At 41.4% G+C, this 17,311-nt stretch overlaps 1 protein-coding gene across 5 annotated transcripts in view; it reads right to left on the bottom strand.

The window, feature by feature from the left end:
* Positions 1 to 1,928: 1,928 nt before the first annotated feature.
* SMARCAL1 (SWI/SNF related, matrix associated, actin dependent regulator of chromatin, subfamily a like 1) overlaps positions 1,929 to 17,311 on the bottom strand; it is a 33,997-nt gene continuing 18,614 nt past the window's right edge. For 2 of the 5 annotated variants that reach the window (XM_051623872.1, XM_051623873.1), the window contains 8 exons: positions 12,043 to 12,183; positions 8,667 to 8,885; positions 7,918 to 7,988; positions 6,177 to 6,279; positions 4,898 to 5,080; positions 4,301 to 4,401; positions 2,676 to 2,772; positions 1,929 to 2,269 (listed from right to left, as the gene is read on the bottom strand). In XM_051623872.1, coding sequence (XP_051479832.1) covers positions 2,051 to 2,269; positions 2,676 to 2,772; positions 4,301 to 4,401; positions 4,898 to 5,080; positions 6,177 to 6,279; positions 7,918 to 7,988; positions 8,667 to 8,885; positions 12,043 to 12,183 — 1,134 coding nt within the window. In that variant the 3' untranslated portion in view covers positions 1,929 to 2,050. Of the gene's footprint in view, positions 2,270 to 2,675; positions 2,773 to 3,190; positions 4,402 to 4,897; positions 5,081 to 6,176; positions 6,280 to 7,917; positions 7,989 to 8,666; positions 8,886 to 12,042; positions 12,184 to 17,311 lie in introns of those variants that run through there. The other 3 variants (XR_007889937.1, XR_007889938.1, XR_007889936.1) reach the window with 3 other exon arrangements.

The raw sequence follows: 17,311 nt of genomic DNA, 5'->3' as shown, positions 1-17,311 counted from the left end.
TTATGTTTAGCTCTCAGTCTCAAATCCAGATGTAAAGCATTTCCTCCAGTCACACGATTCTCAGTCCTGTTCCTCTTCACTCACAGACCCAAAGCACCTTCTGCAGTCATGAATGAAAAGCAAGCCTCCACCCAGCAGAATTGCATGCACATTTCCACAATGACACTTGATGAAAATGGGATAATCAAACCCTTTGATGCAGGGGAAAAAATCTCCCAGTTATTATCAGGTTGATGTTGCAGCACAGACTTTCTCCTCCTCAACCATAGAGAGGCCTTTTGTCTCCAGAAGGTAAAGGCAAGCCTTCAGTTTGCTTTTCCCCCACCCTTCTCTGCAGATTCTGGCTGTAAAACATAACTAACTGGTACCTCTGAAATTGCATCTTCCCCTGTACTCCCTGGTCACATTTCCTTAACACTAGCTCATTGCCAAGTATTTTCTAGTACTGAAAACCAGAAGCCTGAAAGAAATGTGGGATCACACTACACCACAGACAATAATACACAGAAAAGGAAAAACAGCCATGCAGAGATGCCTGAAAAGACGAGTTGTGATAAACAAGAGACATTTGCCTTTACATCAAGCCCACGTTAAAAGTGGCCTCTCGAGTTTTTTCCAAAAGCATCACCAGTGTGAAGTGGAATCAGGCCATGCCCATAGGGACATCAACTGTGTCACAAGCTCCTAAAGGGAAGCAAAGTGAAGGTCTGCTCAGGCAGCACAGAGGCTGGGAGTGCAGGTCTCCCAGTTCACAGGGCTAAGAGTTTTAATAGAGACTGACACAGAGCAAAGACAGGCATTTTAATCACTGCATCAAGCAACAGTGCTGCTTTTGGCGTTCTCAGTATAACTTGCATAGAGCTGTAATGGAAGCAAGTAACAGGTCCTAGGGTACCAGCTTAAATGTCTTATGAAGTAGTTCTTGATTCATCTCTAAGTATCACAGGAGTTTTCCTTTTGAAAGTTGATGCATTTTAGAGAGCACAAAAGGAAGCGTCCCCAGAAAGACCAATATATCAGCCATTGTGAATATTTTTTAAAAAGGCTAGCATTTCCACTGCATCAAGTATTTCTGAAGCCTAAGGTCCAAGCAGGAGATGAAATCCTAAAATAGAAAAAGTACCATAAGCTTGCAAACAATGACTTAAAACAACTTTTTATTTAAACAGCTCAGTCCAGAATTGGTTTCTTACAAAAGAAGAGCAAAAGTCTGCACATGTGCCCCTCTCCTCACTCATCTGTGGAAATCAGTCTCAAGTCTTGAGGAAAACACACACATACCCTCCCCCTTCCAGAGCAGCCAGGCTTAATTCCTAGCAGCCAGCACAAGCTTCACCCTCCACTGACACAAAAGCAAATGCCATAGAGCAGGTTCTAAGGTTTAGCAGATTAGGCCAGAGATCAGTGCTCAGGCAGACAAGAGCCTAACAGGCAATAAACACCTCCTGGCAGACTGATACTACTTCATTTCAAGGTACTGACTGCTCTGCACAAACAAAAATCTGGGGCTCCCCCTCCTCTGCCCCACCTCCACAAAATGTCAAGATCCATCTGAGTCTTCTCCTCACTGCCAAACTGATTATCAAGGGAACCAGTTTGTGAGTGACCCAAGTAAGGGCCATATTTTGCCAGTGAACTGACTCCTATAAATACAGACTAAAATTCTTAGAGATTGAAAACTGACTGTTGAAAGCACTCTGCAGCTGCTGAGAAGTTAGGTTTCACAACAGTTCTGCCTTGTGGACAGACAACCATTATCTGCTTTTTAAAGCTAACAATTATGGAAGCTGATGTGCTGAAACAAAGCAATGTCCTACTTGCCCATGGCCACTCAGTGACCAGCAAAACCAGCACTGCCACACCTGCAGGCTGCTCCTCTGCCACTGTCAGACTGCCTTCTCGTCCTTTGAAACGAAAAGCACTAGAGATACAAGAGACTTAAAGGTTTTTATTTCTGAAAACTCAAAAAAATAATACTTGATTGCTTTTGTTTTCTCTTTTTTAATAAAAAAAAATAATCTCTTTGCCACCTTCTCTTTTGCTGTCAACGTTACACTTTTAAAAACTCCTCATTACGCCGCTTTTTGGGGGGACTCACTGAACATGTCTCTCCTTCTTGCAAGACAGTCTCTTCCTGCAAGGCACTGCCAGAGTCAAACTCACAGCAGGCATCAACTGCCTCCACGAGCAAACCTTCATCAGTGTCATCTTTACTCTCAGAGAAGGTCCTCTGGAAAAGGTCGTAGATGGTCTTCTGCTTTGGATCTGACTGAGAAATTATAACAGAAAGAATCTGCACACACATGGTCAAATAAAAACAAAGTGAGCAACAATCAGAGGACACTCCCCCAAGACAGTGCCCATGTGTGTATATCTCACGTGATATAGCACAGGTGTTTATACACACACATTTACATGCTGTGGAGGCTACCATGTCTCTTTGCATGCAGCAGATTTAGGAACTCTGTCAAGAGTCCAAGTCAAGGCATGGATCTTGGGAGCAGTTGGAGAATCAGGTCTGTGGCATTAAATGCAGAAGCTCAGCTTGCCCATTAAATGCAGAATCTTATTAAAGGCATAAGCTCAGCTTGCCCATCAACTGCCAGTCTAAATGTACAAGCCAAAGACCATTTAGCCTCTCTCAGGGACCATCAATATTATTTCAGGTCAATTACCTTAGGGCAGTAATTAGTGGATTCAGCTGTATTGGAGAAATTGGTTTCTGAAAGCCCAGCTTCCCCCAGCACTTTGATTTTCTCTTGAATCATTGGCCTAGGAGAGATGAACAGATATTACTAAAAGGAAGAAAACATGCAAGGACACTGTGTCATTTACTACGTACACATGAAAAAAAAGACACAATGGGTATGAAGTTGGCTCTTCTACCAAAGCCTGTTAGTTCCTTAACCTGTTCTGCTCTCGTTTATGATGACTGTATGGTGTTTTGGGTTATCAATCATTTTAAATAAGTATCAATATAATTTAAATAAGTAACAAGAAGAGGATTTCAGGCTATAAATATTTGGAGAACAGACACATCCAACAGGGAAACTAGTTAATTGAGGCAGTATCAATGGTATGAAATCAGAACAAGAAGCTGCAGCTAAAGGAAGTCCCAAAAGCCTGTGTGTTCAGTCTCCACGGCAAGCAAGGGTAACCCCCACCAAAAGACACAGCATTTCTAGGGTACCTCCAAATGTACTACAGGAGGAAGAATCCATCACTGGCTCTAGAGGTTCCCAACTGCGCCTGCAGAATGGACACTTTGAAAGAAGGCCACAGCACAATTAATGCATTTCCCAAATAGCCCTGTCTTCTTGTTCTTTTTCTTGCCTTTATAAAGGATGCCACTGTCCTCTGAAGAGCCATATTTTCTTCCCATTAAGCATTAATGACTGCATGGACAGAATTTCACAAATAAAGGCAGAATTACTGTCATTAACCTTCCTTGAAATGTGGGTGATGCATCAGTTTCCAGATCCCTGCATTGTAGGGTTATAATTATTTGCCATCATGATGTTCTGGGAAGTGCACAAGTTCACTTAGTTCATTTGTTCCTTTAAACAAGGTAATAAAGATGTAATTTAGGACTTTAAATAAACCAGCTGGTGGATAATTTCTTCTTATCATTTGCAGGTCAGTTCCCTTGCAGCACTAAGGATTCCTCATATCCTGCCTTCCCCCAGATGTCAGATTCCCCAGCCCTAAGGACCAGTGTCCATAATAGCTCTCACTGTAGCCAAAAAGGCTCAGACCACAACCCTCCAGAGGTAACTCATTAGAAGTTCCTTAATGCATCTGAAGGACTCACTGAAAAGCAAGAGAAAGCAACACTGCAGTCCTCATCCACAGCTCCTGGTCCAAGCACTCAGCAGCCAGATTACTCCTCAGACCTGATCCACAATACACTGAACCATGTCCAGTGTTTGTTGACTTTGCTTGAAAGTACTCAGCACTTTACAGAACCACAGCACACGAATGCTCTGGGCTGTATCTAATACAATTTCTTCTCCTTATGCAGAGGCTGAAGTTTTTAGATGCATCAGTTCTCCCATAATTTCTCTCAACAGCCCTTTCTTTGTCAGATAAATACTTCTATTCCTCTTGTTTGTCAACCACTTAGTTATGTCCACTGTGGCCAAGCCATGTCACCAGCTCACAGCAGTCCTGGTTGGCAGTCACTGCTCCTCCCCTCACAGGCTGTGGAAATCAGCATTAACATTAAGCACCTTAGATCACACACGTAACAAACAGTGAAAACAGGTGGCAGAAGAACCTAAGTGTCCTTCTCACTTCATACCATAAGTAGTCATCTGCTGTGCCTTTGGCCACCACGTAGTGAATGTTAACAGAGCTGGTCTGTCCAATCCGATGTGCCCGATCTTCTGCTTGGATCAAAATCTTTATGTAAAAACATGACAAAGAAAACAGAGTTGCAACATCTAAGAAACAGCATAAGCACCAGAGAACAGGGAGATGTCTCTTGTGCTTAGTGACTATTTCTCATCTGGATCCTGGTAACACCTGCATCCTCACAGACTGAGCCCAGAAGTAATCTGGTGCACTGAGCTCCCAAAGGCCACTGAGCACTTTTTAAAAGTAGAGGGTCAGCTATGATGATGGACCATGTCAGGTCTTGGCTGGGTCAGTTGTTGAGAGTTCTATCAAGTTATGAAATAGGAGCATGTTCCCTTTCACACCATCTTCTTCAGTCAGCAAGCTGTGTAACCAGCTTCACTGGTTCAAGCCTGTGCACCTGGGGGTGCACAGACAAGCAGCCATCAGAGAAAGAAAGAGGAAAACCCTAGAGAAAGTTCCCTGCCCATTAAATCCCCTCCCAAGCAACGTTTCTGCTCTCCAGGGAGCATCTAACCCCTGTCCCCTCCAGGATGCATACCCCTGGATTCCAGAAGAGCTCTGCAAACACCACCAGATCTGCAGCAGACAATGTCAGGCCCATGTTTGCAGCAGTGAGGGACAGGACAGCCACAACCTGCTTCTCTGAGAGCTGGAACTTTTGGCACAGAGACTGCCGCTCAGCTGAAGGTGTGGAGCCGTCAATGCGGATGTATTCAACGTGCTGTGGAAAGGCAGAAGAACATATTTCTCAGAAACCTTGTGTTCTCTTGTCCATATCCTCCTTTCATGTTTTAGTGGAGCCTGCTTCCCTTCCCAAGACAGAGAAAGGAATGTAAAAAGGCAACAGTTGTATTTTTAAGACCTTTCCTCAACTTTAAAAGGAAGAGTAGCTCAGCATACAATGTGCCTCCCCTCTGTTCACACTGCATGACTTGCTCTTTTATCTATTGCTCTCCCACCAGACCTGGGCAACAGGAAGGACAGCAACAAGCTGGCAACTCCAGTACAGTGGAAGGGCAACTAGTTTAATACGAACCTAACACTGTGTGGCTGATGTTACAGCTGCTACAATCTCCCTAGGTCTTCCCCTGCTTGCAATGGGAGGAGATGGGATCCTACACATCTCAGTTGCTCTGTGGCAGGCTCAGGAGAGCCATGACAAACTTGGGTGATGCAGGGCTGTAACTTCAGTGTCCAAACTCCTTGCTCTACTGAAGGAGGTGCCACAGAGGCAGCAAAATAATCACTACCACTGTGGTTTATGGTTTGGAGTATTAACTTAAACCATCCTTCACATTGCCCCAGCATGACCCAGAAATCTTTAGAAGTATCCATGGAAGTCTAATGAGTAATTAGCCAAATACTTTCGAAGTCAGAGAAATGATTGGCAGATCTATCAAGTTTCCCTACAGTATCCCAGTTACACAAAAATGTAAGAGCATCACAGAGATAAAGGAAGGCAGATGTAGCTGGACTTGGGTTGTTACATCCTCCCTCTCCAAGGAAGGCCTAGAGGACAAAGCAGAGATGGTCACACAGGGTAACACTCCTCCACGAATTCACAAGCTCCAGGGCAGACGATGGGAGATGAAAGAACATTAAATAGCACAAAAGCTAATCCAAAGTGCATCCGTGAGGCATTCACCCTGACAGCTCAGCTGCCGCAGTGAAGGGCACATTCAGAAGCACAGCAAGTAGAAATTATCTCTGCCACTAACTTTCATAAACTATCTGACCAGCCATAACTCCAGGGAGCTCTTAAACAGCTTTGAAGCTGAAACAGTGATAAAGTTAAGACAACTCAGTCAATTACTTACTTTCTTCTCCAGCTCTGCAACTATTGCATCCAGCACTATCTTGTGATGAGCAAACACAAGGAATTTATCATTCCCGCTTTCAAGTAACTCCAGGATGTATTCTCTACATGAAAGAGAAAAAAACCCCCACAACTCTAAATCATGTGCTGAGAGAATACAGACTTGACTCACAACAAATGTTAAAGATACTGCTCACTGTACACAGAAACCAGGAAACAGGCTAGCATAAAAATCTGCAGTAAAATGCAAGTAGCAAGTCAAGCCTCCTACAGATTAAAAAAGACATTGCAGGAAAATCCACCCATTTTTCTTCACCACAGCTGGACAGCTGCCTACATTTACACTTGTGTATCAATCAACTTATTATTTCCTACTTGAAACATAATATACCAGTCCAGTCAAGTGGAGGTGATCTATACTTATATGACAACCTCTTTCACCCTCCTGTATTTCTGACTCTTGCACAATCACAATACACTGAGTTAATCTGTATACAATTATCCTTTCTGTGTATACTTAGGATTATTTTTATTTTAGAAGAAAAGGTCTCTACACACATGCATTAGAGTATCCTAAAAGTAGCTTTTCTTGCAAGGGTTCACACTGCCAATTGTTAATTAGCTTAACAATCTAAACCAGCCATTTGTTGAATGCAGTATTATTTCAGTGGAATCAATGGACAGTGCTATCACCAAGGGTAAGATATGGGAGGTGCTGATGATCACAGGACAGTACCATTACCTAGATGGTACTGTACATTAGCAGCTTATAACAAGTAGTATTTTAAACACTACTAAGCTGCAGAAAAGAAATGAACACTAGTTTGTACCAGAGAGTCAAGTAAACAGCACTTCAGTTTTATATTCAGTTCACACTTGCAACTGAACCTAAAAGGAGGAAAGTCTTCCAGCTGTTCACTAACAGAAAAAAAAGAAGAAACTCTTCTACAGAAACAAGTGCTGGGACTTTGAAGAGCAGTTCTATGCCAAACAGGCAGATTCTGTAGCAACGTCTGAGACTGTGAAATCACACAGCACTCATCAGCTGGTGCTTACATTTAGAGGGCTGTGGCAAAGTACACTGTGTTATTAGCATACTACTTATTAAAAAGTCACTCTATATGACCTGAAGCAACTCCTTTGCAGTCCCAGCTAAAGGCCACAGATGAAAGGTCATGAATAGTCAAAGATAATTATTCCTAGGGAAGAAAGAGATAAAAGCACACCTAGGAGAGAAAACCTTTGCTACTGAGGTCCCATGTGAGCTCTGTGGAAGAGCCAAGAACTTCTGTAGGGGCTATGACATTCTTAGAGCATGCTACAACTAAAGCTCAGTCCATCTCATAAGCTTTTTGGCTCAGGGTTCCTGCTGCACCAGGACTGCAGCATTTGTTTTCTCAAATTCTGTTGCTGCTTTTAGTTTCATTACTCCCACCCCTCCTTAAATTGAAATAGGGTCCAGACCAGGAAACTTTATCCAAGTCTCAAACACCAAGTAATTTTTGATAGTTCAAATAACAGTTTAGATCTGTATCTGGTCTGAAATCAGAAGACTTACTCAGCCTAAGAACTCTGAGAGAAGAAAACGTTTAGTGCATTGTAATTAAAATCAATGTTTTCTAAGCTGGCTTGAGGCTATGCTTCATGTCTATGCACTGTTATCTCTAAGGCACCATTTTCCTGTTCTCAGCAGAAAAAACACATTTTACTAGGCAAGAATGAAGCAATGACATGCAGCTTACACAACAGAATGGATTTTAGCTTCTGCCGTTCTGTTGTAGAAGAGGAGAAGAGCTTCCTTCTCCTGTTGTTTCTGCAGAGAGAAAGATAAATAAGTGTGAGTCTCAGAAATACCTTTTCTTCCTTCTAGCTTGCAGATCTCAGATGTCTGACACTGCCAATAAGAACTTTGCTAGGAAAAAAAATCAGCCTAAAACTGAACCAAAGGAGACTGGAGGGAGAAGTCTCCTGCTTGCCACTGGACATAGCAGATATTCATGCACTCCTATTTCTGACACCTCCTTACCTCCTACAGAACTGTATTAGCAACCTAGAAGCCTAGAACATGCATTTGCCATCCATACAAGAAAAACAAACAAAAAACCCCACACTGTTCACATTTTTGACTACAGCTTCCACAAGGCTGTGTTTGTAGGCTGAACTGGATTCCAAGGGAAGGCAGAAGAGTAAGTACAGAGGCAGGAGGTAAGACAGAAAATTAGAAAGGACTAGTGAGAGAGGGAAAAAGAGAGAGGAAATGCTATTTCACACAAAGGGACAAAGTAGGCCACATAAATCAAAGGAAAAACGTTGAGCTGTTTTGATTGTGTTGTACATTAAAACTGTGCCTTCAGCAGCCCTTCAGTGTCCCTTCACATGAGGTGCGGCTGTGACCTTCCTTGGAACTCAGGGTACTGTTTTTCCACTGATGTTTTTAAATAAAGGTAGCTGAAATACCAATGGCTTATCATGAAAACAGTTTCTGACTTACACTTTGGTAACCCTTGGCCATCTTCTTCGCTTCAGCTGCCAAGGCAGCTCTAGTCTTTGCACTAATGCCTTCAGGAGCCACCACAACCATTTTGCGCTGCTTTGCTGGAAGCTGGGAAAGCACATCTGATTTCAGACGTCGGATCATGATGGACTCTTCCAGCAAAATTTTCAGTTCAGTTAAGTTGGATGATCCAGAGTAGTCCCAACCCCACGGCATCTGTGAAAGATCAAAGCAGTTACCAGTGTCAGACTTACAAGAGACCCTTCTGGTCTGCAAGAGATCCAAGAGTAGAATAAAGTTTGAGGGAAACTGGACAAGGCAAGAACTTGGTCATTAGGAAGAGACACTAGACTAAAATGGCAACAAGAAGTGTACAAACTAATCCACCCAACACAAGAAGGTTATTTATAAATTTCCCTTTTTCCTACCTACAAGTGCTCCAGGAGGTGCAACGAAGAGGACTACACAGAATGGTAGGGATCAAAAGATTTTTAAAATATAATTTAGCATAGCCTATCGCAGAAGAGAAAAAAAGAGGGATATTTATTTTGCCAAAACACACATCTGCCTTTGATCCATAACATTCCAGAACAAATGCATCCAACTGTGCTTTTCTTACCAAAGTGTTACAGCATCTTACATGAGTCAGTAAACTTATTACAGTGTTAGCAGAAGCTGCCAAACTCTTACAAATTCAGAGCATGTGCTCAGATAAAAATTATTTAATATTTGCCAACATCACCCAGTTTGAAAAATGAATTCACAGCATGTATTTTGAGAAACAGACTTGAGATACTTTCTAAATAAGCAGGTGACATTTCACTCACTACATTTTTAAGAGTACAGATGCTGACAGGTTGAATTACAAAATGATAAACTTTTATATCTTTTCTAATCACATCTGCCAGCCATTTCCAATTTTCTGTCAAAAAATTTATCATCTTCAAACAGAAAGTTGTCAGGTTTTAGTTGTAAATTTAATAGTTCAGGTTTATCAATTTTTCTTTAATCTTCTAATGCAAACAGATTTATTATTAACACCAAAACATTTTTTAAATAGCACCTTTCATCCTGTAAGATGCCCAAAAGCTTTGCAAAAGCTCTCTGGTTCTGTAGAATTCCATCCCCACTTAAAACTCTGGAACTTTCAGGACACAAAGAAACACCTACTTAAGTAATGACAGCGGAAGTACCACAACAGCTCTTAAGAGAGGATGTAGCTCCTAATACACTCTCAGGTTAGAGCCGTAAAAAGGAGCATGAGGGACACACCACAGTCATGAGGGAACAACTACAGTCATCAAAATGCCTTTTAGTTTACTCATAGCTTAGTGGACCTATGGCAACCTAGTACTCAGCAATCTCATCTTTTCCTCTAATACCATCCACACCTCTTAATTTCCAGCAGCTCCACTTCTTCTCTAAATAATTAAATTCTTTCTAGGTTCACTCTATCATTTTTTGACATGAACTGTAGCAAAATGTCCCAGGCGAGCACTAAGATGACCAGTAATGTTCAACTGTCCAGTAGAGGCAGGTCAAACGGCAACAAAATTGTACTAGAAACCCTGCAGAGGTTTTAAAAGGAAGCTGATACAGACTGTGACCTCCATGCTGAGTTTCATTGTAGGTTGAATACTAATTTACTCAGAATACACTGTTGCAACATGGATCATCAAAATAATTGTATTTCTTTTATCCAATTCAGCATCCTACCTGAAGTCAATATGCCTGGTAATTGAAGCAACAGCTAGTCATATAAAACTTTACCTTCAAAGGGTTTATGAAACTCCAAACCTATTTAGACTCCTATGTTGTAATTCAACTTTCCTTTTTACTGCAGAAAACCAACAAGATTAAAGTGCATCTCTTAATTTCCCTATAGGAAGCTTTCTGGACACTGCTCTGACAGGAATCTTTCAAAGATAATGAAGCTCTGCAAATGTAGCTCTCTCCCTCCATATGATTCCTACTATGGATGGAGAAACAGGAAGTTTCTCTTCTGCCAAGAAAGAAGGGCTTTGCTAACGTGAATGCTGTCATCTGCCAGAACTCAAGCACTGTACCTGTGATTCTGCATGCTAAATGGCCTTACTTTAATCAATGGCATCAGCACACAAATACTAAAGCCAACAAACTGCTCATCTATCTTGCACATTTGGACATACGTAGAATCGCAGTACAGTAGCTATGGAAATAAAAGTGGGCATTCAAATCTAGGAAAAAGGTGACTTGCTACCCCAAAAAGAGAAAAACACAGAAACCCTACAAATAGTTACAAATACTTTTACGGCATACACATGATATTCAGTTCTTCTCTCAGTATTTTTGAGCATTGAAAAGGTCATTTGTTATTTCCAACCACTCAGTTGAAAGTTATTGTCCAGTCTTACAGAAAATGAGCCACAAGAAGTGAAAGGGATTACTTGAGAACAAAGAAGAGCAAGCAATTCATGCAATACAGGTCCATGCTCGCACTGCCAAGCCATTCTGTGACATGTAACTGCTACATGCTTGTTCTGGAGGAATTGGAGGACAAGCCAGATTAGAAAGGTCTTGTTCCAAGTCAGAACTCAGGGGAATTTAGCTTCCCCTTTGTGTCTATGCAACAAACACAGAAGATCCTACATATTCTTTGTACAACAGGCACCAACAAAAGCTTTTCTCTTAGCAATGTGTGTTCCAACACACCTAGAGATGATGAATCAAAGCACAGCTGAGTTGCCCATACCTAGAGAGCAAGGCAGACATCCACCACCACAGCTGCAAATGCTGGCTTTCCTGCAAAGCCTTGATCTTGCAGTGGTTGGATTCAACGACTCCATCGAAACTGCTGCTGAGCAGCTGGCAGAGATAAGTTATTTTCAAGATATGCTGAGGACCACATTTCCTCAATTAGAAGATATTATTTTTACTTACCTAGAGATATAAAATCCAAAATCACAAGCAACAGAGACCTTACTATGTTCAACAGTCACTAAATCAGATTAGAACCTAGTTTTCTGCTTGGTTGTCGTTATTGTTTTTGAATTGAACAGCCTAAACCTGCCCGTTTAAAGACCCCACAGTTACTCTGCCCATAGGTCTTATTAGAATAGGCTCTTTTCTGTAGCTATGGTCATTTATTTATTAGAGCCTTTTACTTCCATGGCTTTCAGGGTAGATTTAGCATTAGCATCACTTAGCAAGAAGCAATACTGGCTCCACATCTCATGCCCACCACTGCAGCAGCTAGAGCTTCTCAGGTTGAGAGCTTTCCAACTGTTACTCTGAAGTGAGACCTTCTCAAAAAACATGTAACACCAGACAGAAGGAAGGAAACATTTTGAAAAAAATGCAGAGTCCCAGTCTGCCACTTTGCCCACTGATGTACCTTCCTGGCATCACAGTAGCGTTGCCCAAAGGAATGGAACTTTGGGAAGAAGGCTGGCTGGACAGCTGCAATCTGTGTGTAGAGCTCTGCAGGCCGTGACATGGCAGGCGTTCCCGACAGCAAGATCACTCTCTTGGCAGCCTGGGAAAGCAAAATGGAGCAGGGTTATCGTAAAACTTACAGTATAAGCAGAATCTGCTAAGAAGTCATCCTCAGTCCTGAAAGAAAATCCTAGAGCCGTTGTCCAAGCACCCTAAATGGAAGAGTACTTCACCTTCCACAGATACTTTCAGCCTTCACTATCTGAAGACACTCAAGGACAGTGCTTAAAAGTACTAGGAAGCAGGACAAATAATGTGGTTTCTTATTCATCAGCCACATGCTGTAAGGAAAGGGGACATCAATTTTTATGACAGTACTTTCTCAACTGGCATTTACCCACTAGACACAGGAAAATGACACACCCTCTCAGGCATATCCTCACCTCCAAAATAAATCGTCTTGTAATAAACCTGCTGCAGCAAGCCATAAGGAGACTTCTTCCTCACAAAAGCAGAAGAGATGCAGAGAAGCAGGGATTTTGTCTTTGGTGTTGTTTTTTTTTTCTTTTGACAACCTATTAGCAAGGAGAGAAAGATGAATCTGCCTAAAACAGGACCAGAAGATGCCCACCTGACAGCCATGGTGAATCTAGGCACAGCTGGCTGGATGCTAGAACATGAATTAATAAATATGTATCACATAGGAAGATTGTAAAGCACATGTTCTAGGGGAGACAGAAAGGGGTTTGGGTAGGAAACCTGTATCTAAAGCTGGTGCTCCCAAAAAGTGGAGCAAAAAAAATTACACCACAGAAGCCTCCAAAATGCACTTCTATGCTCATACCTCCATTGTGATCTATTATTAGATGAGAGCTATGAATTTCTACTGCTGTAAATTTATATGTAGTTGGTAAATTACAAATGCCTTGTAATTTCCTGGATGGTTTAATGCAGGTTAATTAAAATAACAAAGAGATTCTTGAGTGACATCTGTACCAACAGCTCATTCACATTTAAATGAAAAAGAAAATTAAATTCTTTTATCATTTCACTATAATCTACCAGTCACCCAAATCTATGCAGCTGATTCATCCACTCACCAACCAAATCTGGTAGAGTAAGAGTTCACAGATCAGCTACCGGAAATTAATTTCAGGACTCTTTATCAGATATTTATATATAGGTTGTAATCAAGATGGAACTTGCCTTCTCCCTCCATCTCTATTAAACAGATCAGAAGGAAATGTGATCACCACCAGAATCAGACTATTCCCATAAACATTTAAAGAAGCAGGATAGTTATTGAACTAAGTAAGAGGAGACATCAAACCTTTGGACATGTCAGAAGGTGAGAGTTTGCACAAGACAGAGGTGCCTATGCTACTTGAAAGGGGGAGGAATCACAGAGGCCAAAGATAGCAGATTCCATGAGAAAAAAAAGTGATAAAGCAGGAATTAGGTCAGTTTTTAAAACCAAGTTAACAGTGGAGGACAACTGAGCAGAACCTAGACAACACCTGATGCCCTGCAGAAGCCTTTGAGGAATAAACTGACACCTCCCTGACAAATCTGCTGAAATGCAAGACAAGCCAGTCCAAGCAAGAAACCTCCAAATGACACTTACCTCCTCCACCAACAGAAGGCGACTGCTAGGAAAAATATAACATGGAGGTCATGGAATTACCAACAGCTTGTTTCAAATGACTCTGGATCAAGCTAAAGCAAGAAAAGTTCACTCCAAACAGACCAAGGATGCATTAAATGCAACATAAACCAACTGTGTTGAAAGGTTTTATGCCCTTCTCAAGGCTCCTCCTCTTTGGAAGGTGCTCCCAGGAGCTACATGAGACAAGGTTGGAACACTAATTCCCCAGCAGTCAAAACAATTAAGCTCCTTCCCCAGTCCTTAAATAGGCATCAAAAGAGAAAATTATGAAGTTAGAGGTTATTTGAATTCTAACTTATCCAGCTGCTGCTTTGCTGTGCATAGCTTAATTTTGAACAGATAGGGTATCTAACCACTGCAAGCTCTTACCAAGGGCTGCAATATGCAATACACCTTCTGTAATTAATAAACAAATTGAGAAGTGAAAAAACAATTACAAGAAAAAACAAAACAGAAAACAACCCAAAAGACACTAGCTCCACAAGAGCTGTGAAGAACTTGAAGAAATTAACTCCACAAAATTCTGTAGAACATAGGTGGTCTAACTTCTGATCCCGAGTCCCCTTCAGTTTTAAAACCCATGACAGGAGCGGAAGACAGAAAAGAAAAAAATAACCTTAGAAAGACAAGTTTGAGAGTTGAAAGTGTACTTAAATTCTGGATGAAAAAAATGGCTTCAATTCATGGATCCTTCTAGTGGCAATGCATTTTGAATAGACACCAATAAAGCTTTGCTCCTGCAGAGAACTCTGCTGATTGCTGCTTAATTCTTGTTTCCTGCTAAACCTTTTGTGCTCTCAAGAGTGACAGCTTAGCCTTTCTTCTGAGGTCTGTAACTGTAATATGGAACATCACCACAGCCAATAAGATTGCAGGGACCAGCAGGGACCTTCTACCAGATCTGTAATCGATTAATACATATGTCCACATAGGAGAACATTAGCTGCTCATTAGCATTTAAGCATGAAGTTTAAACTTTCCCAGATGCACTCCTCTCTCATGTGTCCTTGTGACTGTTCTTAGAGCTACTTTCTTGTGAGAATGCTTAAGGGAACTCTGACAATGACTTGACTAGTGCAGACCTGTTCCGCAGCCCTTGCTTACTAAGTAATGTTTGTGACAATTGTGGGTTCATAGCATGACATTTGCACACACAATACACCAGAAGGAATTAATTCCACAGCTATGACAGCATTCAGAAAAGTCACATTTCAAAGTCAAAGAATGTTTTATGAAGAGAGAACCCTCAATGGCACTTTCTTTAGAGGTCAAAAAACAAAGACCCAACTGACTTGAAGGGGAATAGGTGAGAAGGAGGGTTATGCCACAACACTGAACATGCAAAGAGCTTCATTAACATACAATAACTGTCTCTGTGTTAAATGAATTTCACAGCATGAGCTCTGCCATATGCTAACAGACTGACATACTGTTTAAAATAAGTATGGCTGGTTCTTCCTGTACAATTACTTGTGTCACCAGTTTTGCTAACTCTGTCATTTTGAACTGCTCAGCATGAGAATACCTTATCTTGTGAAAATATAAAAAAAAAAAATTAATGGAGAGTGGCCATAATATAATAATGACCTGATGAGATAAAAGATCTGATAAAGGGAAAGGGTTGCAGCTGTTTTGAGAAGTCTGTTTCTGTACTTGGGTAAGATAGATAGGGCTCTGCATTTCATAAGATGATCCTGCAGTGGTTATTCCAAAATATGTAGATGCCTTTCCCTATTCTTAAGTGACAACTAGACAGAGTGTGCTTCAAATGATCAGCTAGGGCTGGAGGAAGTTACAACGTCTCCCTATTTTGAGAAGAAAGGGAAATCAGAAGTTAAGAACAGATCTGAAGATGAAGCCTTGAAGGCCTACAGCTTCTCCAGTTTTAATATGAAGTTCATTCTCCGAGCAGCTGATGACAACAAGCAAAGTCTTATTTATCCAATCCATATGGATTTGTAATGCCTAAAGAGAGCTGCTATTTATTTCCCAATGGAAAGGGAAATTTTTGTGTTCCCTTCTCACCTTCTACCTTCAGCATTGACCTATTTCCCTCTATTATTTTTAAGCATCTCTGTATTAAAGCAAGCAGAAAGAGTATTAGATTCCAGCCACACATTATATTTGAACTTCCATAATAGAAATGAAGACCTTTAACCCTGCAAACATCAGGATGTGCAGCATGCTGTTAACCTGAACAGCAGCTCAACAGGAACAATCACATTAGTAACATTACCCAAATGTTGTGGAACAAAGCCCCCAGGGAGCATAAAAGGAATAAGACCATTTTATGTCACTGGAATCTTTGATTAAATGCTACTTTTTATTTCTCAGTTTCCAACCCAGTTCTTCACTAAAAACTTATTGACATGATTCCAAAAAACTCATCCATGTTCCAGTGGGACTTTCCCTGGTTTCCACTGCCTTGCCATATTCCACACAATTACAGAAGAAGAAAGACCATCCAGCACTTTGGCTGGTTGAAGGACAGAGAATCCTTTTCACTCCAGCCCCCAAGGGATCCCTCCACACATCAGTGAAAAACTTCTGTTTTGTTGCCTCTTCTTTATCTACTCCTATTTTATGGATATTGCTGGCATGTATACTTCCTTTCCAATGCTCATGTCTCTGGGCCAGTCTAATCTGGGATGGAAAAACCAAAATGCTTACAAAAGGCATAACAACATGACACTTTCTGCCTCTGAGAGAGGCAAACACAGGGCACAGGCAAAGGGAACAACAGTATTGTTAGTACACCCAGGAGAACTTAGTCCCAGTCACGAGACTAAAGAAAACGGCAAGGTGGCAAGCAGGTCTCATTACTGATTGCCACAGCTCTGGATTAGGACAAGCAACAGGCCTGACAATGGTGCCTCAACCAAAGCCCAATAGTACAAGGCTGTTCTCACTTTGATGTGCATGGAAACAAAAGTACCACTCTGAGCACAGGAATTTCTAGCCCTCTAGAGTGTCCTAAGAGATGCAGAAGGTGTGGAACAGATCTCACAGCTGCTAGCACAGACTGGCCAGCATAAAAACTGGCTTAACTTGAAAGTAGAATTTTTTGCCAATGCCAAACAACAAAAGACTGCTTTCTGCTACGACTTTTGATCCATCCACCTCCATAATTTTGCAGGGATACACAAAGACTGTGTACAAACTCTGCTTCATCCACCTACGTGGAAGCAGGTGGCATTCTCCCCCATGTACAAGTCTACACACCCACAAGTTTGCACATCCACTGAGAATGTGAGGGGAATAACAAATCTGGCCAAAACATTTTGCTGGTGCTATTTCTGCTCATCCTGACTTACTGTTTTGTAAGTTCCCCTCAAAGTTTTGTCCAACAACAATAAATTTGACACAACAGGTGTATATACTTACTCTAAACTAAGGACAACATGGGGCAAGCTACTGAGTAGGAAGCATGGTGATTACATACATCCAGCACTGTCACAAGCAGAACTTTCCTAAATCTCTGCTAGGATAGCAGCTGAGAATGTCACAAGAGACACTGAATACTACACACACTAAATATTGCACACACAGTGTTTGTAAGTTT

This window comes from Apus apus, chromosome 6, assembly GCF_020740795.1.
Source record: "Apus apus isolate bApuApu2 chromosome 6, bApuApu2.pri.cur, whole genome shotgun sequence".
Classification (NCBI taxonomy): domain Eukaryota; kingdom Metazoa; phylum Chordata; class Aves; order Apodiformes; family Apodidae; genus Apus; species Apus apus.
This window is presented reverse-complemented; position numbering and strand designations above follow the sequence as displayed.